The sequence below is a fragment of the Aythya ferina genome (assembly GCF_964211825.1).
Source record: "Aythya ferina genome assembly, chromosome: 2".
In the NCBI taxonomy this organism is placed as follows: Eukaryota; Metazoa; Chordata; class Aves; order Anseriformes; family Anatidae; genus Aythya; species Aythya ferina.
In genome coordinates, this window is record NC_140297.1 from 17,545,620 (window position 1) to 17,571,484 (window position 25,865).

A 25,865-nucleotide genomic window follows, 5' to 3' on the forward strand; every position below is an offset into this window, starting at 1 on the left:
AGGTCCAGCTAGAGATGGTTACAGGTACCCATCACTCCAAAATGCAGGCACCGACACAGCGCTCACAAACTTCTTTACTGAGAGGGTTGTGAGGCACTGGAATGGGCTGCCCAGGATAGTGGTGGCGTCACCATCCCTGGAGGTCTTTAAAAGACGTTTAGGTGTTGAACTTAACAATATGGTTTAGTGGAAGACTTGTTAGTGTTAGGTCAGAGGTTGGTCTCTTCCAACCTAGACAATTCTATGATTCTGTGAAACACTGAAAGAGCGTTTCAGCCAACTTTATTCAGCTCCTGCCAGTTACAACCACTTGTTAACCATTCACAACTCCTTATTAACCGTTCCCTGTGGTTACATGCAAAACTAAAAAAGTCCGTTAGCAGCGGACACCGGCGAGGCGGACTCGAGCAGGGCCAACAGAGCAGCGGCCGCCACAGAGAGGGCGCTGCCCACAGCACCACCCTCAGCCTCTTCGCTTCGCTTCGCTTCGCCTCGCCCCGCCCCGCCCCAGCCGCCATTACGGCCGCTGTTACGGCCGCCATTACAGCCGCCTCCCCGCGGTGACGTCACGGGGCGGGCCGCCATTTCGAATGGGCGCGGGACGCCATGGGCATGGGGGAGCCGGCGGCTGAGGCGCGGCCGGGCGGCGACAAGGACAACGACAATAACGGCGATGGTAACGGCCCCGCCGCCGGCCCGAGGCGCGTGGAGGTCCCCCGGCCGCCCTCCATCGAGGAGTTCACCATCGTGAAGCCCATCAGCCGCGGCGCCTTCGGGAAGGTGTACCTGGGCCGCAAGGCGGGCCGGCTGTACGCCGTCAAGGTGAGGGGGCGGCCCCCGGGGCTCTCCTCAGCCCCGGAGCTGCTCGGCCCCTGCCCGCACACCGGCCGGCAGTGTCGGTCTGCCAGAGCTGGCAGGGCGGCCCCGCTGAGGGCACATCTGAGGAAGCCAGCTGTTGCGTTTTTAACGCGCGCAGGGTGAAAAAAACAGGCTTCTCCGTCGTAAAAACTTCGTTTTGCAGTCAAAGGTTAACAACCAGGCTCGTAGCACACAAAGCAAGCGTAAAACAAGGAGTTTTATACTTCAAAGCAATGCGCGGCTACTTACATCATTTTATTATGTGTTATGACCCGGAACCTTCTGTGTGAAGTCCTTTATTGCTGTTGCAATGAAGTTTATGGATTGATTGCAGCTACAACATTTACGTGTGCCGAATATTTGTAAAACTAAGGTCAACATTTTATAAATGTAATTTGATACATTCTGTATATGTCTTTTTGGTTTTATTTGTATCAACTTCAATGATGATGGTAGGTGTGGATTCAGCTGTCATTTGTGTTGCATGAAAAGTGGTTCAATTACATTGCTTTAGCATCGTACAAAATGTTGTTATGAGTATTATGACTGAAAAACTTCTCTGTAAAACCTTTATCCGTATCACACTGAAGCTTATGGATTGCTCACAGCTACAAAATTCATATGTTAATATAAATATATGTTAAATACCTGTACAGTTAAGGTTAATGCTTACGCAGAAGGTATCAAATTGCACTTAGGTCTTGCTGATACATTATCAAATCCAATAATAGTGGTGATAGCTGTGGACTCAACCTATAATTTGTGTGGCATGTAGAAGAGAAATTAAATTGGCTTTAATGTCACCATACATATCCCATCCAAAGATGTTGGAGGTAGGTGAATTTCCAATGAATATTCAACATATACTTAAATACCTATCAACTGTGCTATTATGCCTCTTTTTAAGATTAATATTGAGTGAGCATCAATATATAATGGGGTAATTCAGTACATGAACTAGAACCTAATTCGTAGTTAAGTTTATTTCTTCATCATAAATTGCCTGCCTTTTGAGAATTCTTCCCAAGAAAACTAATGTTTGGTGGATGACTTGATTGTAAACTTTAACTACAAATTCACTTGCGTTCTCTGTGAAGTTGGGTTGGGAATGGGAGGCTAGTAGCAGCTGCTGTCTTTCGCTTGATACTAAGATAGCATGGCTGACTGTTGTACTCTGTTTTCAAGCCTTGGGTCAGTTATTGCATCCTCAGAAGAGATGGGAAGATTTGGTCAGCAATGTTCTTTCTAAGTATTGGATATTCTTTCCTGGTTCTAAGTTGCATATATTGCAGACAAGCTGCTCAGGGCAGCTGAACTTCAGATACAAACTGTTCACTAATTTTCTGGAGTATGCAGACTTCTGTTCAGACTGAATTAAAAGGACCAATAAAAAATGTTCTCTAATAACTTCAATCTTAGAATTCTGTTATATGAAACTACAGCTTTATATATATAGACATACACATGCAAGCTTGAAGTATAAAGCTAAATGAATTGGAACTGCATGTTGGCATAGGGAAATAATGTATTCATCTACTTGGTTATTTTTTTTTCCCCTCTCCAGGTGATGAAAAAAGCAGACATGATCAATAAAAACATGGTTCACCAGGTCCAGGCAGAGAGGGATGCATTAGCTCTTAGTAAAAGTCCTTTTGTTGTGCACTTATATTACTCGCTTCAGTCAGCTAATAATGTCTATTTGGTGAGTAAATAATTGGTTGTGGTGTTCTATGGTAGTGTTGAAAATATGGTAGTGTTGAAAATAGAGTGCAGAACTATATTAATGTCTAAAAACAGGTTTGGGTGTTCAGGCCTTGAGTATCATGGAAGTGCTTTGCAAATTATTTTAAATAATTTGAAAATCCTCTGGAAGTTAATTAAAAAGTTTATTACAGAAAGTAAGCTAGGCAAGTAGTATAAAATACTAATGTATATTGTCGTATCTAAGTAAAAAGCTTTGTGTGGGAACATGAAGTAAGCTACCATGGGGAAGCTTCTATGAGCTTCTGCGCTTTGAAACAAGCTTTCACCTGGAGGTGAAAGCTATTTTTTATTTTACTTGCAAATTTGAAACATATTTTATTGTTACATTTAAATATTTGTATGGCAGGTGATGGAGTACCTTATTGGTGGAGATGTCAAATCTCTTCTCCATATCTATGGATATTTTGATGAAGAAATGGCTGTGAAGTATATTTCTGAAGCAGCGTTGGCTCTTGACTATCTTCACAGACATGGGATAATCCACAGGTAAAACTTTTTTTTTTTTTTTAAATAAAAAAGAATTGGTAGTTTGGGTTTTTCAATCATTTGAAAATAAAAAGTAAGTAAACTATGTTTTTTCTTTTAGTTTAACAATGGTGGTTATTGTGGTTTACTATTTATTGTTAATTCGAAGTAGAATGAATCATGAGTTTCATTGAATAAATGTAATTGCCGTCATTACTCACTCACTGTATGGCCTTTACTTTGCTGCTGAGGATGAATGCATTCAGGATGCCTGCCTGTTTTATTTATTTGTACTTGTTATGTAATATCATATATTTCTTATGGTGTAAGTTGTGACATGCAGTCTGCAGATCTGTTCTTTGTGGAATGTGTATGGCAGACAGCAACTGCAATCTGCTCTTCAGGCAGTATGGGATCATTGGCATGCATTGCCAGTGATGGATTTCTGACTAAAGTTGTGTTTTGATCCATCTTTTATGTTAGCCAAGTATTGCTGTGCAAAACAGGCTCATTATGCATCCAGACTGCTATTTCCTATTTATTGGAGACAAACTATGTATTGGTTATGAAGAAGTTATGATCCCTTTCAGCAAAACCACTGCAAAGTAGCTAGAACCAAATAGAACATGTTTGGGTTTTGTTTGTTTGTTTTGCAATTGAGAACTTAATGTCAGTGGAGTTTGTCTCCATCTTCCCCTCAAACACATACTGACAGCCATTCTGTAGTAACAGCGGCCTCATTTGCTAGAGTTTCCTGAAGGTTTTTGCATGTGTACGTTACAGCAATGTCATAAATCACCAAAAATAAAACCTATCCGTGGACATTAGTACAAAAATATACACGGTTTTCTCCTTCCCTCCATTCCCCAGTGCATTCCTGTATTAGCACTGCTTTACTGCCTGCTAAGACCCCTTTCTACCTGTGTCATTTGAGTGCCTGCTAGTTCAGGAACCCTCTGGATACTGCAAGTACATAACTATAGGACAAAGGACAACGACTGCTGGAATGCTCTCCTGGTAGTGACAGCGTTCTTTGCTGCACTCAGTAGAGCTGCAGAGAACACATGAACTCTTTTAGGGGTTTGCTTATCATGCTTGTTCTTATATGTAGGAGCTACACATAACAGTAAATGTTGCTGTGGTAGTCCTCATCAAGAGCACTTATTAAACCCTCCATGTAGTGGAATGTGCAACTGATGTGACACGCATGGTGGCATTACAAGCCCCGAGACATTTGTCCAATATTTAGAGCCAGACATTTTTAGCTATTGCTGTATCCTTTCAACTGGAACTTTTTGTTGGCTGAGAGGCACCTTACTGCTGAGAATCAGCAATAATTCTGAGTGTTTTGGACTATGTGGTTTTGGTTGGGTGACTTCCATAATGTTGCCTGGTTGTCTTTTTGCTGACTGCAACTATATTCGTATCTTCAGGGATCTGAAGCCAGACAACATGCTCATTTCTAATGAGGGCCACATAAAGCTGACAGATTTTGGGCTTTCCAGAGTTACTCTGAACAGAGGTAAGATTTATCCCTATCCTATTGGTTGTATTTGTTAGTGTTTTTTTGGACACAATTCTGTGTTCTTGAATGTTTTGCATCCTTGTAGCAGACAGCTTTCAATTAAATAAGCCCAAACACTACACTAATACCTGATTTTTAGTAGGTAAGTACTGACGGAGTGCATGCTAGTAAAGTGTTCTGTGCACTGCACTCTGAGGCTGATTTTTATTCTTTGGGACAAAGGTGTATGAAAAATGATCTGGAGCCATTTCTCTTAAGGGATATGGATTTCAAAGTTTCTATGAAATCCACTAAGAGAACTTGAGTGAATGAGTAATTCTGGCCTTTTCTTGGTGTATCTCTGCTTATGTCTGTCCTTCGGTGCATGTTTCTCACTCCTTGTGTATATTAATTTCCGAACTGAACTGGGAGCTTACCCAAATAAATGGAACGTGCAGGAGGAGGGTGAAGAAGTGAGCCTAGTCTAGCAGAAGATTGTAGGTCACTGCTTCAGCATCTGAACACGCTGTTTTCAAGCAGCAGAAAATAGAGCTGAATAGTCAATGTGAACCTGACCTGCTTAATTTTTTCAAATCCATTTGTAGAGATAAACATGATAGATATCCTTACTACACCATCAATGGCAAAGCCAAAACATGACTACTCACGTACTCCAGGACAACTGTTGTCTCTTATCAGCTCTCTGGGTTTTGTAAGTAATTTTTATTGGTTTTGAAGTACTTTGTTATTCTATTTTCCTTATCTTAAATAGGAAGAGTAAGGCTATTCTTACGCTGCTTCTGCCAGCTGGTAGAATGACCTGTATATTTTTCAGTACCTTGAAGTTCTGGAGTGGTTCCCTTGGACTATATTTCAAAATGCTGAGTACCAATTGTGATTTAAAAATAAAAGTTGGGTAAATGCTCATGGCTAAGCTCCGTTGCAAATTTAATAAAGAATGTATAAAGTTACACTGACAATCTGGGATGCGTTGCTCCAGCTCCATTAACTTCTAAGTATGTTTCTTCCTGTTTGATAGTATACTCCTGTTGGAATGAAAATGCCAATCAATCCCAATTCAAGTATTGCATCTGACAGTCCGCATGGAGTGGATTCTCCCATGTCTATAGCAGAAAAGGAAAATACCCCTCTTTCAGCTAAACTGTTCAAAACAGGTAAATATACCAAATCGTGTATTGAGCAACGCTCTTTGCTATCACGTGATCTGTCTTTTCGTTTTTAATCCTACATGAATAGTTTGGACCCACTTGATAAAGGTGTGTTTCTAATAGTCTTGTTGTCTACTATTTCTCTAGTGCTTAAGTACTAACACTTCTTCAGTTAACTTACTAGTGCCATCATTTGATTATTTTTTTTAATGCACAGCTATTTAATTCAAGATTTGTCTTTAGGAGGGACCACGGGATCTGGGGGGTCGTGGTAGACAGCAAGTTGAATATGAGCCAGCAGTGTGCCCTGGCAGCCAGGAGGGCCAATCGTGTCCTGGGGTGCATCAAGCACGGCATCGCTAGTAGGTCAAGGGAGGTGATTGTCCCGCTCTACTCTGCGCTGGTGCGGCCTCACCTCGAGTACTGTGTGCAGTTCTGGGCACCACAGTATAAAAAGGACATGAAACTGTTGGAAAGTGTCCAGAGGAGGGCTACGAAGATGGTGAAAGGCCTGGAGGGGAAGACGTACGAGGAACGGCTGAGGTCACTTGGCCTGTTCAGCCTGGAGAAGAGGAGGCTGAGGGGAGACCTCATCACAGTCTACAACTTCCTCGTAAGGGGGTGTCAAGAGGCAGGAGACCTTTTCTCCATTAACACTAGTGACAGGACCCGCGGGAACGGGGTTAAGCTGAGGCAGGGGAAATTTAGGCTGGACGTCAGGAGGGGGTTCTTCACAGAGAGGGTGGTTGCACACTGGAACAGGCTCCCCAGGGAAGTGGTCACTGCACCGAGCCTGTCTGAATTTAAGAAGAGATTGGACTGTGAACTTAGGCACATGGTCTGAACTTTTGGGTAGACCTGTGCGGTGTCAAGAGTTGGACTTGATGATCCTTAAGGGTCCCTTCCAACTCAGGATATTCTATGATTCTATGATTTTACACAAATTGCATCAGCTGTTTGTGTACTTCAATTGAAAGTGATTTAGTATAACAATATTAAAGCAATCTTGACATACTGTGAAGCTAGTTTATACAGTCTGTGTATTTGGATCAAGGTTTGTGTGTATACCAATATAAATATCTATATATACTTTTTTTTTCTCTCAAGGTCTTGATACTTCTCCATTAACTCCTGTGATGCCAGTGAGAAGTTTAACTCCTGCTCTGCTTCAGTCAAGAAAAAGGTTTGGTACCTCCAGTGCCAGTAGTCAGTCCCACACATACTTGTCAAGTGTGGAATCAGAATGCTACAGCAGCCCCAGGTGGGAGAGAGGTGTAGAGGTCAGGACTGTTTCATCTTACCACTACAAACTAAAACAGCTCGTACTTCTATGTGCGGTATCGCCCCTCTCTTCTACTTCTTCCCCCAGTTACTTCAACTGCAGAGAAGTCTTCCTGCTGGAGAAGGAATGCTGGTTGTAATCCTTGTTGAATGGGAGTTTGGGATCTGTCTAGTGTTACTGTTTTTTAACCCTAGGCAAATAGTAGTCCTATGTAATATAACAGGAAAAGCAAATGCCATTTAACCTCCTGTAAAGGGGTGAAAGAAGGCTTTGGCTGGAAGGCAGTGGTTTAGCTCTATTCCCCATAAGTTAGGCAGTGCTGCCAGCTCTGGCTCTCTGAAAGCTGACTGTATACCTCTAGTTTTATTATCTCAGCATGCAGGCTGAAGAATTTCTTTAGAAGACAAATCTTGAAGAGGAGAAAAAAATGTACAAAAGAACACTTCAGTCTGTTACCATTTATATTACTGAAGGGTTTTGTACCAGCTAGCCTCCCACTAGTACTTACGAGTCATAGCTGATGCAAAATCCTTTTTCTTATTTTAAACTGTTAATGAAATTCTGCACAGACAAATATGAGACCTAAAGGAAAATGTTGGGGTGTTATTTAGCCCCTTGCTGCAATTCCTATATGGATCATGCAAAACAAAGTATTATAAGTTGTTTTAAACGTATTTTATCTAGCCATTTCTCAAGGCCTTGTTTCTAGTTTTGTTACCAAAATAGTAGTAATGCTACCTTTTCCTTTCGTCTCTAGAGTATAACATGCTACAGGGCAGTCAGGGTAGCATGGCAGGGTTTTCTGCTATGATGTGTTTTTTTTCCTTTCCTGTGGCTTAAGATAAAATAGTCACAAATAATAGAATTTTAATCACTATATTTCTTTATCTGTAGGCTTTTAAAAACACTGCATTTTCCATTGTAGTGTAGTGAGCTTATTTCTTCCTTAAAGCCAAAAAAGCCAAATTATGAAAGCTGTTCCCTAGTCTAGTTCTTTTAGGTTTTCTTTTCCGATGCAGTATGTATTGCTTTTTATCAGTACTTATTCTTCATAACCACTACTAATGTTTGCTAACTTGCTGTTCTTTACTAAAGTAGAAATAAGGTATTTTCAAGGACACATTTCTGTAAGGCTGTGATCTTCTTTTTCTTGATACTCAAAACTTAATGTGCTCGTTTGCAGCAAACTGAAGATGAACTCCATTCTACAAAAGGCAAAACAAGTGCCAGCGAGTCAGATCTCCTTTCTAATATAGAACTGCTGAATAGCAAAGATACTAAAATTCTTAAGAAAAAAGAACTGGAGTCTGCTATTTCTCCCATCAGCAGCAATGATTCTGGCAGCAGGCAGAAGCTGGGAACTGAACATTCTGATATAACAGATACTCCTGTGACCACACTGGATGTGAAAGGCATAGTAAGAAAATGTCTTTGTGAAGACAAGAGTTGGGAAGAAAAACTCATTGCAAGTAGAAGAGAGATGACTAATGAAGCTGTAGAAGAAACTTCCAATTACCAACAGTCGCCTTTGTGCCTGAATGATCGTATCAAACCTATCAAAGAAGAAGAAATTTTTGAAAAACCAGGTGTGAAAAGAAGCTTTGAATTAGTTGACACTAGTCCTTGTCAGGAGCTTAACTACATTAAGAAAAGCAATGCAGAATATAAACGTGGCTGTCAGATCTTCGAATTTCCAGCAAACAAAAGGACAGGTCTGACAACAGAAATTGAATCCTTAATGCTCGGTGATGATGGGTGCCTGCAGGAGACCTGCAAAAGCAAGGAAGAAATTAATCGTTTCATTGGCAGGCAGCAAAGAGCAGAAAAATCAGTCAGTCCAAATATAGCCAAAAATCTTATGTGTGATCTGGATGCAAATCATGAAAAGGATAAAAAGGAGTACATGAACTCAAGTTTTTTGTGTGCTGATGATGAAAAACCTTTAGGAATCCTGAGTGCAGATTCTGATTTATCCCTTCCTGAAATGTCTGTTACAGAAAGCCATTTGGAAAAACAGCTTTTAGATTTGGATAAAAGTGTTAAAGACCTCTCCTTTGAGGAACCAAAAGCAGAAGGCATGCTAATAACATCACCTAGCTCCCAAGGTGCTTCAGAAAATGGAGAGAAAGCAGATACTGTCCAGGACTGCAGGGTGTTACATCTTGAACAGGATAATCACCAAATACACACCGAAGAAACCTACCCTGACACATTTTTTTCTCCTTCAGAAAAGACGATGAAAACACTGAATCTCTTCAAAAAAAACGCTGTTGTTTTTCGAAGTTACAATAGTCCAATTAACATCTCCAATGTGTCTGAGCCGTGTAGCATGGCTTCCTTAGACATAATGGATCTTTCACCTGCTTGTAGTGGCTCCTATCCAACAGCTATTACGCCGCTGCAGAAAGGAAGACCGTACAGAGTCTATCAGGTATACAAGGAGACACGTAGAAACTTGGCATGGGCATCAAACGTTAGTGACCTGGAATTATTCTTTAAGTTGTTAATTAAGGAAAAGTTGATGTACTTTGAAGTAATCTGCCAAAGACAGCTTTTGCTGATGTGCTTTCACTCATTGCACTTTTGTGGCTGAAGTCTTCATTTCTGTGAGAGCTTAGCAGTAACTGTACATCATGGCTTGGAAATTGTTCAACACATCTGCCTGCCTCTCTGAGAAATCCTTTGCTCTTACAGTGAGCTGGTACAAAAAGCCTGCTCTACTGTCTCATCCACCTCTTAGAGCACTGATGCTTTCTGTGAGCTATTCTTAGGTTTCCTGAGGCAAGGGGATGTCTTCTGATTTTTCTTCCTGTGCATCACCCCAAGGCAGTCTGTAAATGGTGTTTGGCTGCTAGGAATTGCTACTGTGCCTGCTTCTTCTTCTTTTTTTTTTTTTTTTTTTATCCTTTTTTCACCCATTTTTTCATCAACAGTGAAACCTGTCTGCAGGTTATGAAGTTTTTCTTTTGATTCTGTTAATCCTATTGGTAGCAAATAAATTGTCTTGCAATAAGTTAGAATCTCAGATGTGGGAAAGGTAAAAGTATGTATATATTTCCTGTTTTATTTTTGCTATAGCTTTATAAAGCCTTTGTCTGGTTACTTAGGCTGATGTAGGCTTTAAAGCCTTTGCCATCAAATGTTTTAGCAGTTCTGTTAAGCGTGTTGAATGATTCTGTGTACAAAAAGCGACATTCAGAATAGTATTTTGGGGAAAGACTTCTCATGTCTGAATTGCTTGCTTCTGTTTTGGCATAAAACTTTAATCTACCATGAAACTTATCTTGTGTTCAGCTGAACTGGAGTCAGGGTAGAGTGCACTTCATCTCCTGAGAAGCAGATGGCGTTACCTAGTTCTCTAGCTTCAGACTTGAGTAGGATGATGTTTTCTTATACTTTAGTGATGCTTTTTAAAACAACATCACTACCAAATGATTACTTTTTTTTCTGGTTTAGTAGTAGATTCTGTAGCCTGCCTGTATGGTATAGTTGATCTTTATGAGTTGATCTTTACTGTATTAAAAATGAAGCTGGAACCAAAACTATACCAGATATATTAGAATTCAGGGAATAATGACGAATAGAGAATAAGAGTCTGTGTAAGATAGTTTCACAGTCTCTCCACGCCTTAGTGGGTACCTGTCAGTGCAGTCAGCCTTACAGCTAGGAGAGTTACTGACCTACCTCCTAGCCTGTCTGTGTTTCTTCAAATTATGTCCCAAAATACTTTCAGAAGGTTTGTATAGCTTTAAACAGTCATTAAGTCTAACCTGAGCAGAATTTCATCTGCAGGCATTATGCATCCCATAGATGTACAGGTTAAAGAATGAACAGCTCATTTAATATATTTTGAGTGTTTTTAATAGGCAACAAAGCATGCATTATTTTACAGATCTATGAAATATTTGCGGAACTGTGCTCAAATTGGATGTTATTTTGACTATATATATATTATAAAAATATATTTAGTAAATTATTCATTTTCAGATTCAAAGTTAAGAGGACTTGAACTTTGAGATGTTATTTGGGGATTTGACATTGGGAAAAGAGCTTAGGGAAAAGTTTATTGAAGAAAAAGCAATGCTTAATTCCTTATGCTTCAAGATAGTTGAGGGAAAGAAATAGGGGCATGTTTCACACACTTCCAGGGAATGTACGTTTTGTAACATGTACTTGATTTTAAACTTAATCCTTAACTGTTAGAGCCTTTTCTAAACCTGAAGGTAGGAGTTGAAGTTTGGTTTGACGTACGAAATTTTCTTTTTGCCTGTTTTAAGACACCTCTTCAGGGGGATGCTGGCACACCATTTAGGACCCCAAAGAGTGTGAGAAGAGGAGCTGCTCCGGTAGAAGGTGAACGCATCCTGGGGACCCCAGACTACTTGGCACCTGAGCTGCTTTTGACAAAGCCTCATGGTAAGACAAAAAAGCCATGGATTTTGTAAATCCATAAAAAGGTAACATATCTAAAGACTTAGAAATGTAGAGCTCTGAACCTGTCAAGTAGGACAAGAGTGAATTCTTTAAGCTCGTGCTTAGCTTCTGCAAACACTGATGGCTGTTTGCCTCAGCAGCTCCTTCATTTTTTTTTCATGACTGAAGGTTTGGACTATCTGGCATGGTCCTACCTGGTAATCTGATGTATCGGAAACCGTGCTTAGGCAGCCTGAAACCTTTATGTTGCTTAGTCAGAACGAGCAAGTTGTGATTCCTGTACTTAGAGATTCATTAAAAAAAAAAAATAAAAAATAGTAAATTTAATATGAAAGGATTAACCTTACAATTGTTTTCATTGTATTCAACATTGTTGATTCTGAAGTGTTATGTGCATTCAGACAAGTTTATAAAGTTGTGTTAAAATCAGTTATTCTTGAATTGAGTGACTTTGTGAAATTCAGGATTTCTAGCAGGATCTTCCATAAAAGTAGACAGTAGTAGCCATTGAATATTTCCTGCAAAATTCTATAAGAAAATGAAATAGCACAGTATTAAAGTGCACAGATTTTGTTGGCTCGAATCTTGAGCTCAACTAAGATCAACAAAAAGTCTAAAATCATGCTCGAGTCACTAACAACAACGAAAATATCCCTGAGTACACCTGTATGTTTGAGATGGAAACAAACTCTAATTGTAAATATACTTTTAGATTTTTTTCACATTTTTTTTTATAAAGTTAACAGTTTCAGGGAAATTATACTGATATTACTATCAGATCTCCATTGAGGTCAACATTCTTTGTAAAGCCCTGAGGTATGCAGCTGACATACATTAACTAAAACTCCATGAAAAGGTTTAACAGACTCAACAAATTTGACTGTAACAAGAAGAAAATTACTAAACCCACATGGTAGTTCTTGCTTCCCTTTAGGAATCCTGTTTTTTTTGGTGGGTATTAAAAGTGGATAATAGTTGGAAATGTATATACGCAATAGTTGGACACAGCAGAACTCGGTTGCAAGTTGACTTGTAAACCAAGTTGTGATCTTAAAATAGTTTTGTAACGCATCAAAGTTATAAGTAGAAAATCTAGTTTTAACTTTAGTTTTGTTGAGTCACCAAGTTATAAAAACAAACTTTGAGTTACACTTGATATTCTTTGATATGCTTTTTTTGTTAGGGTTTTTTGCAATAATTGTAATGTTTTCTTGCTTCATTGTCTTTTCATATGCAGGGACTCTGATCTCTGGTGAGTTTGCTGTGTACTGCATAGAAAAGGAAAGCTCAGTGCAACTCTGAACAGTCAAAGTATGAGTAGATCACAATTTCTGAGAAAACTGTTCGGGTGAACAGTGTCTCTCTGTAGAAAGTTACGTCCGATGTGCACTTCACATAATGTGTGGTGCCTTCACAAAAGATTCAGGAATCGCCAGTAGTGCTGATTATGCTATCCGAAATCACATGTGAGCCTAGACTTCAGGAGTAATGTCAGCATTGTTGAAGACCTTGTGTAACAGGAAATAAACCAGAGATACTTTCCTTGTTTCCTTTTCACTTAGTACAGTCAGTCTGAATCAGTTTGTGTATGTGAAGAACTCTCAGATACTTCAGGCCTGGTATTTCTATTCCTGTCTTCAAGTATTGATGGGAATGACTTAGCAAGGTTATAGTAGTGGATGTAGTATCTTTAGCTAAACTTGGGGAAGGAGGTAGAAAAGTGCTACTGAAACCTGCCTGCCTTCTTTGTTCAGAGTTGTGATCTTATTAAACTTTGACTAAGCTGGGAGTTTTTTTATTTGAACATCCAAATACCTCTAACACCAATGGATGTGATCTCACTGCTTTGATGTGCTTAGCTTGGTGGGGCACCCAAACTGCTGTTAAAAGCTGCTAAAAGTGCATTATTACTAATTACACAGTTTCCAGCACTTCTAAACTTAGTCAAGTAGTCATTTTGAAATGGCTGAGAATGCTTTTTTTTTTTTTTTTTTAATAACAAAACAAAAGCTTTAAAAATTTACACTTTAATTTTGTTTCAGTTTTTTGCTGCAGGCTTGGCATCTGCTCTTTATACAGTGGTATAGGCACAGCCTAAAGATGCAGAAAGCTTACAGCGCATGCAGTGGTGTTTGGGACTGCTTTGCCTGCCTGTTTTTAAATGGTTTAATTTTATAAAATCCAGAACTTGGAAAAAATACTTAATAACAAAGGAGAGAGAGATTACTAGTAATTACACATTGCCCTAATCAGCTTCAGCGTGATGGAAAGTAATTCCAGTTTTTCACATGCTGCCTCGTCCCTGCAAGCTGCCTTCAATATTTTTGGCATAAATTTAGGCAAATGAAAATTAAGTTAAAACTCTGAATTCTTGGAATGTTCTCAAAGAACTGAGAGTAAGCTATGGGGTTAAAACATGAAGTGTTCATCTAGACACTAGAGGAGTTATCTAAGACAACTTTCTCCTGTCAAAAAAAAAAAAAAAAGCAGCTTGTGGAGAAGTCAGCTCCTGAATTCTATGTTGAAGAGCTGATAATTGAATCAGCACCCCTGTTATTATCAGTAAACCCTGGCATTAACTGTGAGGAATTAAGGATCAGGGTGACTTTAAAGAAGCCCTTTAATACTTTTTATCTTCTGCATAATTGTCAAGAAGTTGACAATCTTTTCTTCTTTCATTTCCAAGAAGTTTTGCAGGATACAAACACTTTCAAATTTTGCTGTGGCTAATCTTCATATGCTTGCAAATACATGAAAATAGTTTTAATGGTAACAGCCTCAATTTCTCTCACTCAGGTGCTGCTGTAGACTGGTGGGCTCTTGGAGTTTGTCTGTTTGAGTTTCTGACTGGAATTCCACCTTTTAATGATGAAACACCAACACAAGTCTTCCAAAACATTTTGAAAAGAGGTAATCTGTTTCAGTAATTGGATAATGTGTTGTTGTTTTTTGTTTTTGTTTTTTTCAAAGTTTGTTGTATGGTTTGAGTTACTTACTTATCTCTATCTTTGTAGATATTCCCTGGCCAGAGGGTGAAGAAAAATTGTCTGATAATGCCCAAAATGCAATAGATATTCTTCTAACAATTGATAGTGCTAAGAGAGCTGGACTGAAGGGTTAGTATTAAACTTCGTTTGTGTTCTTTATAACTAATTAAAATTTTCAACGTGGTGTCCTCCTATTGAAACTTACATCAATAAATTTTATTGCCTGCTTAAGGTTCATATATAATGCCAGAATACTTAGCAAGTTGGGATATTTTCTGTATTTCCTTTTGAAGGAGGAAAGTTTTGGGGGAGGTGGGGGTGGGTTTTTTAACACTTTTTTCTTTAACACTGTTTTGCTTTGGATGTTCAGTATTTGACATACTAAAGTTCACTCTGTTTTCCAGTTCAATAACATCTGCTTGGGGGATTTAGACAAAACTGATTTTAGGCTTTTAATCAAGGTTTCTCTAGTTCGGTAGAGAAGCATCCTTCAAAAGATAATTCAATAGGTTTTTTTCTTAAGAACCAGGCTATCTTTGAATGCACAGGGAAGGCAGAGTTGTTTACAAGATGCACTTTGTATATGGTATATTTTTCCCTTATATGGGGACTTAAGCACTTGCAGTTGTAACAGGGAATATATTTCATACGAATTTGATAACAGGGAAGGAAACCTATAGGGTGAGATATTTTAGGAAGGGGACAAAATCTTGGAGAATTGCCAAAGGAATCGCTGGAGAACAAATCAGTATGGAAATGGTTATTCAGACTAAAGGCTAAGAGCTGAAATAAAGCCAGTACAAATTAGAGTAGGAACACATTTACAAATGAGGCTCATAATGTCACAGGGAATTCTCTGGCCTTTTAATGACCCCCAAAAAGCATCTATTGTCTTGAGTGTATTTTAATTTATTGTCCTTAGCCTGGGTAATAGGGTAAAATCTAACTGCCTGTGGTGCCTACAAACTTATATTTAGATGACATAATGGTTTATTCCAGTCTAAAGTTCTCGGAAATGTGAGTGTAGTAGCTGAATCAATTAGGAGTTAGAAGACTAACCCTCTGCTATCTTGTCTTTTGTCTATAATAAATTTTAATATCATGCCATGTTATTTGATCAGGAAATGTAGGAATGGTAAGCAAGGGTTGACACTTTCTAACAGCTAAAAGCCAGCGGTATGGACTTAAAGTTTGTAGTGAGTGTTTGTCTTGAGCAAACTTCCACCTCCTAAATGTGATTCTTACCTGTCCTATTTTTTTCTGACAGCTTTTGGTGTCTGTGGGTACAGGTGATAAACGTAGGTTTGTATCCCCCTGAGCTGATGGTAGAAAGCTATGATTTGGGGACTGTACAAAGCAGAAAAGGGCTATTCCATGGGATAGCAAAAGGTGGGTGGTCTGGGGTGAAGGGTAGGACTGGCTCCCACACATTTACTCCGCACAGGATTTACACAAAACTAGAAACTGACTTTGAAGTGTTGCTTAAAGTTTGTGTGGTGCTCTATTGTGAAAACTTTACCCCACTCTGTGTTTGTTGGGGGTAACCAATATCTAATTAAAACTTGCACTTCTGTTGAATTTAGGAAAAAAAAAAAAGGGGGGGGATGTTAGACAGTAAGGCAGAAGGAAGTTTCTAATGCTTATAAAAACATTTATTTCAGAACTGAAACCTCACCCCCTCTTTCATGGAGTAGACTGGGATAATCTACAGAATCAAACGATGCCGTTCATCCCTCAGCCCAATGATGAAACTGATACCTCGTACTTTGAGGCTAGGAATAACGCTCAGCACCTGACTGTGTCTGGATTTAGCCTATAGCACCAAGATAAGTGAACTCTCCGTGTTATTTGCACACTTTCAGATTGTTCCGTAACACTAGTATGTTCTTAACCAAGTGTCCTTGACAAATTTAGAGTGTTTTAAGTTACCAGTCTGCTTTTATTATTGTATTCTGAAGTGAAACTACTGTATGAAACTTAGCTGCCGCCTTGCTACTTCTTATGTCACTGCACCTTACTGAGAGGCCGGAGTGTTGTATTTTTTAGGGGTAGTAACGCTTGCCTTGGCAAAAGTGGGGGCTTTTTTTAATAGCAATGAGTAATTGTGACTAGGATGTGGAAAGTTATTTTACAGTAACAGGGAAAGGACATAAATTTATGCTCATTGTATCTAAATGTAACTTACCTGGTGGTGGTTCGCTATACCGACTACTTGGGACTTGTCTTCTGACCACTGTACAAAACCGTTGTTTCTGTTCACAGTGGACAACTGAAACCTTACTGCAGCATTGAAATGTCTTATTTCTGTTTGCCTTACCTCCAGAAGGGTTAAGACCGCGTTGATCAAAGTTAACTCAGCCGTATATACATGGCACGTGTAGTGCAGTAAAGATTGACGGCAGTTCTGCTGGTAATTATCCTTCCCTGGACAAATGGTGTAGGGGAAGTCGAGTTGAGCCCATTCTGTTAGACAAATGCTGTTTAAGTTGTTGCCTTGTAACAGCTGATGCTGTAGGAAGATGGACAGAACGGCCTACATTTTAGCAATTACTTGTTTTAAATAGAAAATGCTGAGTGTTTGGGCATGTCGGATGATAGAAAACAAAACACACTTGAGTGTTGGCCAACAAGTGAAGTATTACTCATACTGAAGCTGCTATATGTTAAAGACTATAATGTGTTGCAAATTAACAGACTGTTTTGTAAACTCTCAACCGGATCTGAGATTTCACAAGAATTTGAGTTAAAATGTATATTCAGTATTGTATATTCTAATTAGAGGGAAGCTTATTTAAATATATTCTTAAAATGTAACACAGTTTGCGTTTCTGAAATCTTAAAGGGTTGTGTGTAGGTAATTCTGTTTAAATTATCTTCTTTAATATTTTTCTTTTGTAGGTATTGCTTTCTCAGATAACTTCCTGCAGATTTATTTTTCGGGTTTGTAGTTCTTAAATTAAGATCAGTGGTGCCGGCCAGTGGCCATATGCCAGAAGCCAGGCATTTTGCAAACTTTTGCTAAGTGACTTCTGAATTTCCTGAGTTGACCCTTCATGCAGGTGAATTAAGTTGTCTCTTCACTGCCCTGCTTCTTGGAAGACAAGATTCAGCGAGCAGTGTTTTCTCAGATTTCCATCATCAGGCTTCCTGCTTTCCTTTCAGATAGCTTGGGAAAGGCATGGGGCTGGTGGGGGGAGTGGAGTTCTCCAAAAGACCTAAGGAGCTAATTCTTAATGGCTCAGTGTTTATCATGCCTAGAGCTGGTGCTTTGCGTAGTGAAATAGAATCGTGGAAGGCTGTGTCCAACATACAGTGACTCTCACTCTCTTCGTGACAGACTTAAGTTTCTGAAGACTTTTAAATTGTTGAATCTTACTGAAAGTGATGCTACATGAAAATGTGCAAGGAAATCAATACAATACATTACTGTAGCAGGATCCATAGATGACATTCTTTGAATGATCAGAAGCTCATTAGCTTGCCATTTTACTGAAAACACAAGTTTTTCCTGTGTATAGTTGGAATACATATATCCTTAAAATGAAAAAGAAATATCCTTGATTTAAATAATTACTATGCAATTTATGTGGTGTGTGGGTTTGTTCTTTCAGTTTAGTTTTCTTAAACCAGTCTTACAGGAATGAATGTCAGTTTCATGCTGAGAAAAATACTCCCTAAAACTGTGGAAATTATGCAAATTGAGCACCACAACTGTTGTTCAGACCCTTACAAATGGTTACAGACTGTTCCCATTTTTCAGTATAGTGTGTATATAGCGCATACCTACGGGGAGTAGTTACAGTGGTATGACATCTTGAAGACAAATAGCCTCTAACTCCTTGAAATAATTCTTAATCAGCTGCAGAAGTCAAGTAAGCTTCTATCTAAACTTTCCCTAACCAACTGCCAGGAGCTACAGAACCACCCAGAAGTCAGACTAAGTAATCTAATGCAAATGTAACTATGCAGAGCACCAAAACACTGTGCATAAAGAGCTGTATTGACTTACCCTTTTGCTCTTAACCTCAAACCTTCTAAAATAAAATTATGGTTCTTCTACCATAGTTCTAAAATGCAATACAAACCCATAAATCCTGTAGACCATAAATAAGCCAGCTGACGAATCAGCATGTTTAATGTTAGATAGTTGTAAATGCAGCATATGTCCGCTGCTGTCTTCACCTGTTAAACTGTGTACAATTAGCACTGAAGGTTACTAATTCCCCATTCTCTTCGATATCTTGTATTTACCCTGTTCATAGCAAACTTGGAGTTGAATATTATATGCGTGGTGGGGTTTTTTGCTTTATAAAAAGGCGTATACTAGATGTATTTTTCATGCGTTTTCATGCGTCATCTCAGAGAACCTCCTTGTTAACCCTTAATGCCACTTTTTTCTCCACACTTTCTGCTTGACTTTTAAAATAGTCCAGGAAAAACACGAAGAGTTGTAATCAAATGTAGCTGAAAGTGCTTTAAAGCTTCTTCCCATTAGTAATCAATTACAACTATTTGTGTAAGCTGGAACAAAATTTTGGCCCCTAGAAGCTCTGGCCTATCATTTGTAACAGCTGGAGTGTTTGACCTGGTGTTGTGGAAGGCGTACGCTTTATGTGCCTAATGGACATACAAACTGTAGCATCCAGGATATCCCGGAGGACAGTTGACCTGCTACTACACAGCTGGAGAAGTGATAATCCCTGATCTTTACAGTTTTTACCACAGAAATAGCACTCTTGGACAATAATTACCACTAACTTGCTGTTAGGCTTGCCTGAACACTGCACAAGTTTTGGATGCCCAAGCACTGAAATGCCGATGTGTTCCCGAGCTGGTAAGCTCCTGTTCCAGCATGCTCAGGTTTCACATTTGGTTACTCTTCTAGTAAACTATTTTTTTCTGTCTACAGAAATTTTGAAAAAAATACTTTGCACAGTTTCGTGTGTGTGTGTGTATGTGTATAAAATAATAAAATACTGCAGTCCTGCTCTTGCCTACTTCTGTATTTTTGTCTTTAAAGAGGCCTTACGCTCTTGGCCCTCTCTCAGGTGTGTACAGGGGAGCAGGTGCCTGTTTTTACGCAAAGGAACCCATCCCTGTTTCCCCACCCCAGTGAAGATCCTGAGAATCAGTAGGGAAGTAGTGTTAAGGAGGAAGCAAAAGCTTCTGCACTAACATCTTAAGAAAACATCTTAAAAAGCATTCATGTTACATGTAAATGGAAAAAAAAAAAAAAGAAAGAACTGCCTCTCTTTAGAGTCCCTGACTGAATGCTTCACACAGTGGAATGCCTTTGTGTTTTCAACAAGCCTGTCCTCTGAGCTGAAGTTCGATTTGCTGCAGGACGTTTGCTGCACCTTTGCTTCAACAGTGCAGCAGGTGTTCAGCTGTTCCTAGAGCCAGGCAAAACCCTTCTGCCTGCCAGCCCTTCTGAGGTGAGTAGCAGCTAGCACAACATGTGCTAGTGCTCTCCTGATGCCACCATCTCCAAGTCAAAGCTCTCTTGGTCCTCTGGCAAAGGACAAATATCTCCCCCTTACCTTTATGATGCACTATCAGCTAACTAGAAATCCATCCAAGTTGCACCAGGCCACCAGTTACAGTGACCTTTAGGTGCTTGTACCCGCTGAGGCCCTGGCAGGAGTCACAAGTGAAGAGCTGTAGAAGCGATGTTGTTTTTTGTTACAGCCCTGAGACCGCAGCTGCTGCTTCAACACATAGCCAACGAGTTCTGCACCACCAAAGCACTGTGCAGCATTTACCAGCCATTAAGAAAATTCAAGATTAAATACAAAATATTAAAGGATTGATTTATTGAAACATTAATAAATAACACAGATAACACATGCCTACATTTATTTCAGTGGGAAGTTAACGGTTAAGTACCTTTGGGAATGTCTGTACCATCTCTAGAAGCTGGACACCTACACGTAACACGGTTATCAACTGGGAGAGGCACTCTGCGGTGCTTCATCCTGTCAGAAGACGTGCTGCTTCAGGGTTTACCAGTTTTGTGTGGTTTTTAAGTGACCTTCAAGCTAGAGCATCCTTCCCATATAAGAATTTGTTGTTTTTTTATTAAATCGATCACTCTGAGGACTTTAAGCTACAGGCACAATGGCTTCAGGTCACAGTAGAACTTCCCTTCCAGCATAAGATTTGTTCAAACCTGAGTTTTCAGTACATCTCATGCCAAAACTGACCTCTGGCAGATGAAACTTTTCGATCACTACAGCAGTCTTCACAGATGTTCTGATCGTTTTATTTCAAAATTCAGCTTTACAAGAAGAAAATCAGAATAAGGAAAAATAACTATTAAAAAAAAAAAAGACTTTAAATTATAATTGCCCCAGTAAGACAAACATTAAATTCTGTGGTATTTTTTTTTCTTTTTTCTTTTTTTTTTTTTTTTTTACAGTATAGCTGTAAAAATGCTTTTCAAACTATAAAAAGATTTTCAGGAAGGACAGAAAATAGCTGTCCTCAAGAATGATTTGCAATATTTAGTGCAGATGGAGAATGAAAGTGCATCAATAATACGGTGACATTTCTAAAGATTCAAATCTTAAGCACAGGTTATGTGATGGCTTATTTCTTTATAGCAAATGAATGTCTTCATTTTCTGTCAAGTTTAATTTTAGTGCACTTCTCTTTCCCAGAAATTTGGACAATTTAGCTACATATGCATTGATCTATCTACATATGCACAACTCTGGCTGTATCCTGGTTAATAAATACTCCATTAAAGAAAAAGAATTGGTACCAAAATTAGCTTAAAAGTTTTGTTTTGAAAGAAAGTAGAAGAATAAGAGGGAAATATAGCAGAACTAATATTTTTCTTAATGTAAGCGTGGAAGAGTGTACAACAGATAAGGGATAGATAAGATCTTTTTTTCAATTTGACATAAACTGACAGAAGAAAACTTAAAATGCACAGAGCTTTGTAAAATCTCAGAGATATACTTACAGAGCTGGCTTTCATCTCATTTTGAAGCACCTTGTGCCTCTACTATGCATTATTTCAGTTAAAACAAACTGTTGTCAACAAGAATACAATTATGAAAATTAAAAATATAAGGTGCAGCCTTTTTAGATGGATCCCTTGCTTTAGATGGATCACGCCACTTGCAAACTTGTGTTTGACAATCCCTCTGTTACTAACAGCTCCAATTTCCAAGACATAACAATTCAAAAACCTCCTTTACAATCTTAAAGGATAACTGAAGCATCCCACTTCATTTCTGATCAATTTACAAGGAAATTTGTCTCACACTGGTTTAGCAGCAAAAATAACCAGCTGAATTCCTAAGAGCTATATTGTATTTTTCCAACAGCTTACAAGGTATTGAATTCATACTTCATTAGTGCTTTCATCTTGTAGTATGTAAACCTGTGGAAAAACAGGTAAGGATATTTTGATTGTAACATTATTTCTATACTGAAGTGACAGCTTTACATATTATTAACTTATTCTTTTACAAAGATATTTTCTCCATTATCTGACATCAGCAAGACTAGTAATTACTAAAGGCCCATCCACGAGCAAGTTCCAAAATAATTAATGTTCGTGTGGTTTTAAGGATGGAGTTACTGAATTTATTCGTAACCTAGGAGCAGCGAATCATTCAAGTATCAATAATGTTAGTTCTTAAATGTTCAGCTCAAAGGTAGTACAAATATTACTATAACAGAAGGAACATCATCCCAGATCCTGAGGTTCTGTAAGAATTCAGAATTCCTTCGCTTTCCAGGGCCATCTTCTCCTAGCAGTCTTTGAGCCAAGTCATCAATTCTCAGTTCTGTTTTCTAGAAGAAGAAACAAGTACGTTAATTTAACATCATGAAAGGATTTTTCCTTTATCTAAATATATAAATCAATTAAGGTTATAGGTGAATGATTACCCATGAATGCACCACTGCTTCGAAATACCTGGAAATTTGCCTTCTCAAGTTACAGAACAATCTGCAAGGTGACAGAACTAGCACCACTCGCACCAAGGTGTACAAAATACCACTAAGGATTCTCGCCTGCAGATGAAATTAATTACTGTTGCCTCCTACAGTACAGAACATGAGAGGAGTTTGTGGTAAAGGAAGATAATAGTGCCTGACCACATCAGTGGTTTGCAGTTATGAGCTGTTTTCCAGTGGCTCCAGAAAGCAAGCAATCAGAATGTTCTAAAATCACGAGCTGAAGCTAAAAAGTTCTCAATCATTACTAAAAATGTACTTCTATTTCTGATCTGCTTTTGGAGTTGGGTTTTCTTTGGTGAGGGCTATGGATGCAAGTACTCAGATTTTCAGCATTAAGTCCCTAAAGGAGTCAGACAGGGTATGAGGCAGGGTTAGGAGCCAGGTTAACACTTGATGAGTGCTCAGAGCGAGCTGAGCTGCCCCATCCCAGGGGCACGAGCTAGACACAAAGCTCATGCAGGCTGGGGAAGGCTTCCTCACCTCCCGTCCCACGGAAGCCGCTCTACTACAGGCAGAGATTTTAGCAGCCATGGCTCCAAACTCCATGCTGTTACCTCACCGGGTAGCAGACTCCTGTTTCTGCTCCAGGGCGGTGTGTGTATTGTAAAACCCAATGAACGCAGACAGAGGCAATGAATGCACAACGATTGCCTAAAAGCTTACGCACCTTCACAGTACAAGCTGAAACTGGCAATGGGACAACAGAGAAGGAATCTTGTTTCACAATTCCATTTTATCTCTGAGTGTACTGATTGCCCTCTGCCAATGGCAACAGGAGATAAAACTCGAGATGGAAAGTGATGCGGGAACAGTCCCTAAATTCTGACTATGGGAGCGTTTCTTCAGAAGCAAAGAGGAAGGCTGAAGAACAGAAACGTTCGTTGCTTCTGTTCCTGAGATTCATGGATTGTATAAAGATGAGGTGAACACATCAAGGACTGCCTGAGGCTACACTATCTGTGTCTCCCTCAGAGGTACTACTGCTAGTAGCCTGTAGTACAAGTCCTGGTGTCCAGAACTCAAATTCTGATAAACTGTAAAGCATTCAGGGAAGAGCCACAAGACCCACCTCAGGTTTGGAAAACAACTTTAACATGAGATTCCAGTTGCTCCATCCATTTGGTGAAAGAAGAATTAAAAGGTGGCCTGGTTATAGCAATAAAGTGCCCACGGACACATCAAGGCCTCTTTGTCAGGTAGATAAAGGTCTAGAAAGATCCGGTGGATGAAAGCTGAAGTCAGACAAATCCAAACTAAAAATCATGCACCATTTGTTTATTCGCTTCAGCTCTGCATCACATAGAGCAGTGTCTCAGGACAACTGGTGGAATGTGTGTTTTTCTAAGAAATGAACTCTGACCGACCCTGTGAACTGACTCAGAAACAGCTCGCAATTTGTGCTACAGAGGTCAGAAGGGATGATGGAAAAAGGCTTCCAAGAACTGCAGGTTTTATTTTTAGAAAGGGAAAATTGAGAGAAAACACATCTCTTCTAAAGCTGTTAGCTAAGCATTAAAGTTCACAGGAACGTCACATCAGATCCTAAAAACATGACTTTAATGAACTTTTTTCTTGCTGATGAAATTGAAATCTCCGTTTATCAGTGCAGAGGACAAAGAAATGTACAGAACTGCCTAAAAGCCTTAATAGTGAAACTTCTGGGTTTCTGAGAAAATGCAAATAACATCCCTGTTATCAATGCCAGCTTTGAGACTGGGTATGTCCTGGCAGAGGTGGCAGAGTGAAGCCCTTGTGGGCGTTACATCATTTACCATTCAATGGGCCGGGCTCAGAGGGTGCTGATCAGTCCTGTTTAACATCTTCATTTACAAGCTGGATGATGGGGCATAGCATACCCTCAGCAAGTTTGCAGATGACACAAAACTGGGAGGAGTGGCTGACGTGCCAGAGGGTCGTGCTGCTATCCAGAGGGACCTGGACAAATATCTCCTGGCTGGACGAACGGGCAGACAGGAACCTCGTGAAGCTCATGGAAAAGTGCAAAGTCTTGCCCCAGGCACCAGGACATGCTGGGGGCCACCCAGCTGGAAAGCAGCTTTGAGGAAAATGTGGGCACCAAGTTGGACAAGAATCAGCAACATGCCCTGCATGCAGAGAAGGCCGTTGGTGTCCTGGGCTGCGTTAGGAGGAATGCTGCCAGCAGGTCAAAGGGAGGTGATCCTTCCTTTCTGCTTCACACTGCCATGGTAAGGTGTGGACATACAGGAGAACCCCACAAAGATGATGAAGGGACTGGGGAAAAGGCTGAGGGAGCTGGGACTGTCAGCCCAGAGAAGAGAAGGCTCGGCAGATCTCATCACTGGGTGTAAATATCTGAAGGGAGGGTGCAAAGACAACAGAGCCAGGCTCTTTTTAGTGGTGCCCAGTGCCAGGACAAGAGGCAATGGGCACAAACTGAACCACAGGAGGGTTCCATCCAAACACCAGGATACCCCTCTCACTGTCAGGGTGAAAGTGGCACAGGTTGCCCAGAGGGTGTGGAGCCTCCCTCCTTGGAGATACTCAGAAGCAGTCTAGACACAATCCTGCTCAAGGTGCTCTAGGTGGCCCTGCCTGAGCAGGGGCTGGACCAGAAGATCTCCAGAGGTCTCCCAACCTCAACCATTCTCTGACTCTGTGATTTGCCATACAAGAGAAAACAATAGCATGAAAAGTAATCATTAAAAAGTTACAATTTAATTTAGTTCTAGTAATATCTACACATATACAGACTCTCTGCGGACTGACAGAAGAAAAAACTTATAAGGAAAAGGTAAGAGCACACAAAGTTGAAGTGAGGTGTGAGGTTTAAGTATATACCAACTTGACAACCTTTACTTGATATTCTGGTGCTTAAAAAGTTGAGAAACAGGTAAGATGAGAGTACAACTGTTCCCTAGCTGAAGGAAGTGAAATGAGACATTACAAGAATACCAGAGCAAGTTGCTAGTAAATGTTAAATAACAAGTGACAGATGAGACTAACATATTTGACAGTTTTCTCATGGCACAAGGGAACTAGGGAGTCCAGCAAGCAGTGAAAATGGCTCAAGAGGACATTGGAAGTGAGGGGGTCAAAAACGTCATGGAGATAACCTCCAAGTTATCCAGCCATAACTTCTCATGTATACTCACTGTGAAATTATTTATTCTACACCAGACTTCATGGATTTAACCTAAGTTGCCTTTAGTGAGCATACCACATCGAGAGTCAAATTAACCACTACTTACACTGGGAAGTTGTCAAGGGGAACAAAACTATGCATGTCGCTTCCTAGAAGTCCCAGCTAATGCAAGGCACTGCTACTAGCTTCCAGCATTTCTTGTTGAGCATTGGTCTTGGGTTTGTGGGACTAAGACACACACCTTCCTATGATCACCACACCAAGGACTCAACGGTACGATCTGCTTTAGCCTTGTATCTTCAGA

The 25,865-nt window shown here is 39.8% G+C and overlaps 2 protein-coding genes across 4 annotated transcripts in view; one reads left to right on the top strand and one right to left on the bottom strand.

Moving 5' to 3' along the window:
• Positions 1–632: 632 nt before the first annotated feature.
• Positions 633–17,320, top strand: MASTL (microtubule associated serine/threonine kinase like). Of its 2 annotated transcripts, none has more exons than XM_084509999.1 (12): positions 633–822; positions 2,423–2,560; positions 2,969–3,108; positions 4,521–4,609; positions 5,197–5,303; positions 5,631–5,766; positions 6,868–7,040; positions 8,226–9,473; positions 11,320–11,458; positions 14,273–14,386; positions 14,491–14,592; positions 16,125–17,320. In XM_084509999.1, the coding sequence occupies exons 2-12, from the start codon at positions 2,426–2,428 to the stop codon at positions 16,280–16,282; spliced, it is 2,541 nt and encodes an 846-aa protein (XP_084366125.1). In that variant the 5' UTR covers positions 633–822; positions 2,423–2,425; the 3' UTR covers positions 16,283–17,320. The 2 variants fall into 2 exon arrangements, with proteins under 2 accessions (XP_084366125.1, XP_084366126.1); XM_084510000.1 differs by lacking the exon at positions 633–822 and adding an exon at positions 1,562–1,691.
• Positions 17,321–20,247: 2,927 nt separating this feature from the next.
• ACBD5 (acyl-CoA binding domain containing 5) overlaps positions 20,248–25,865 on the bottom strand; it is a 30,863-nt gene continuing 25,245 nt past the window's right edge. For both annotated transcript variants that reach the window (XM_084510828.1, XM_084510829.1), the window contains one exon: positions 20,248–22,269. In XM_084510828.1, the coding sequence (XP_084366954.1) occupies positions 22,257–22,269 (13 nt within the window). In that variant the 3' untranslated portion in view covers positions 20,248–22,256. The remainder of the gene's footprint in view (positions 22,270–25,865) is intronic.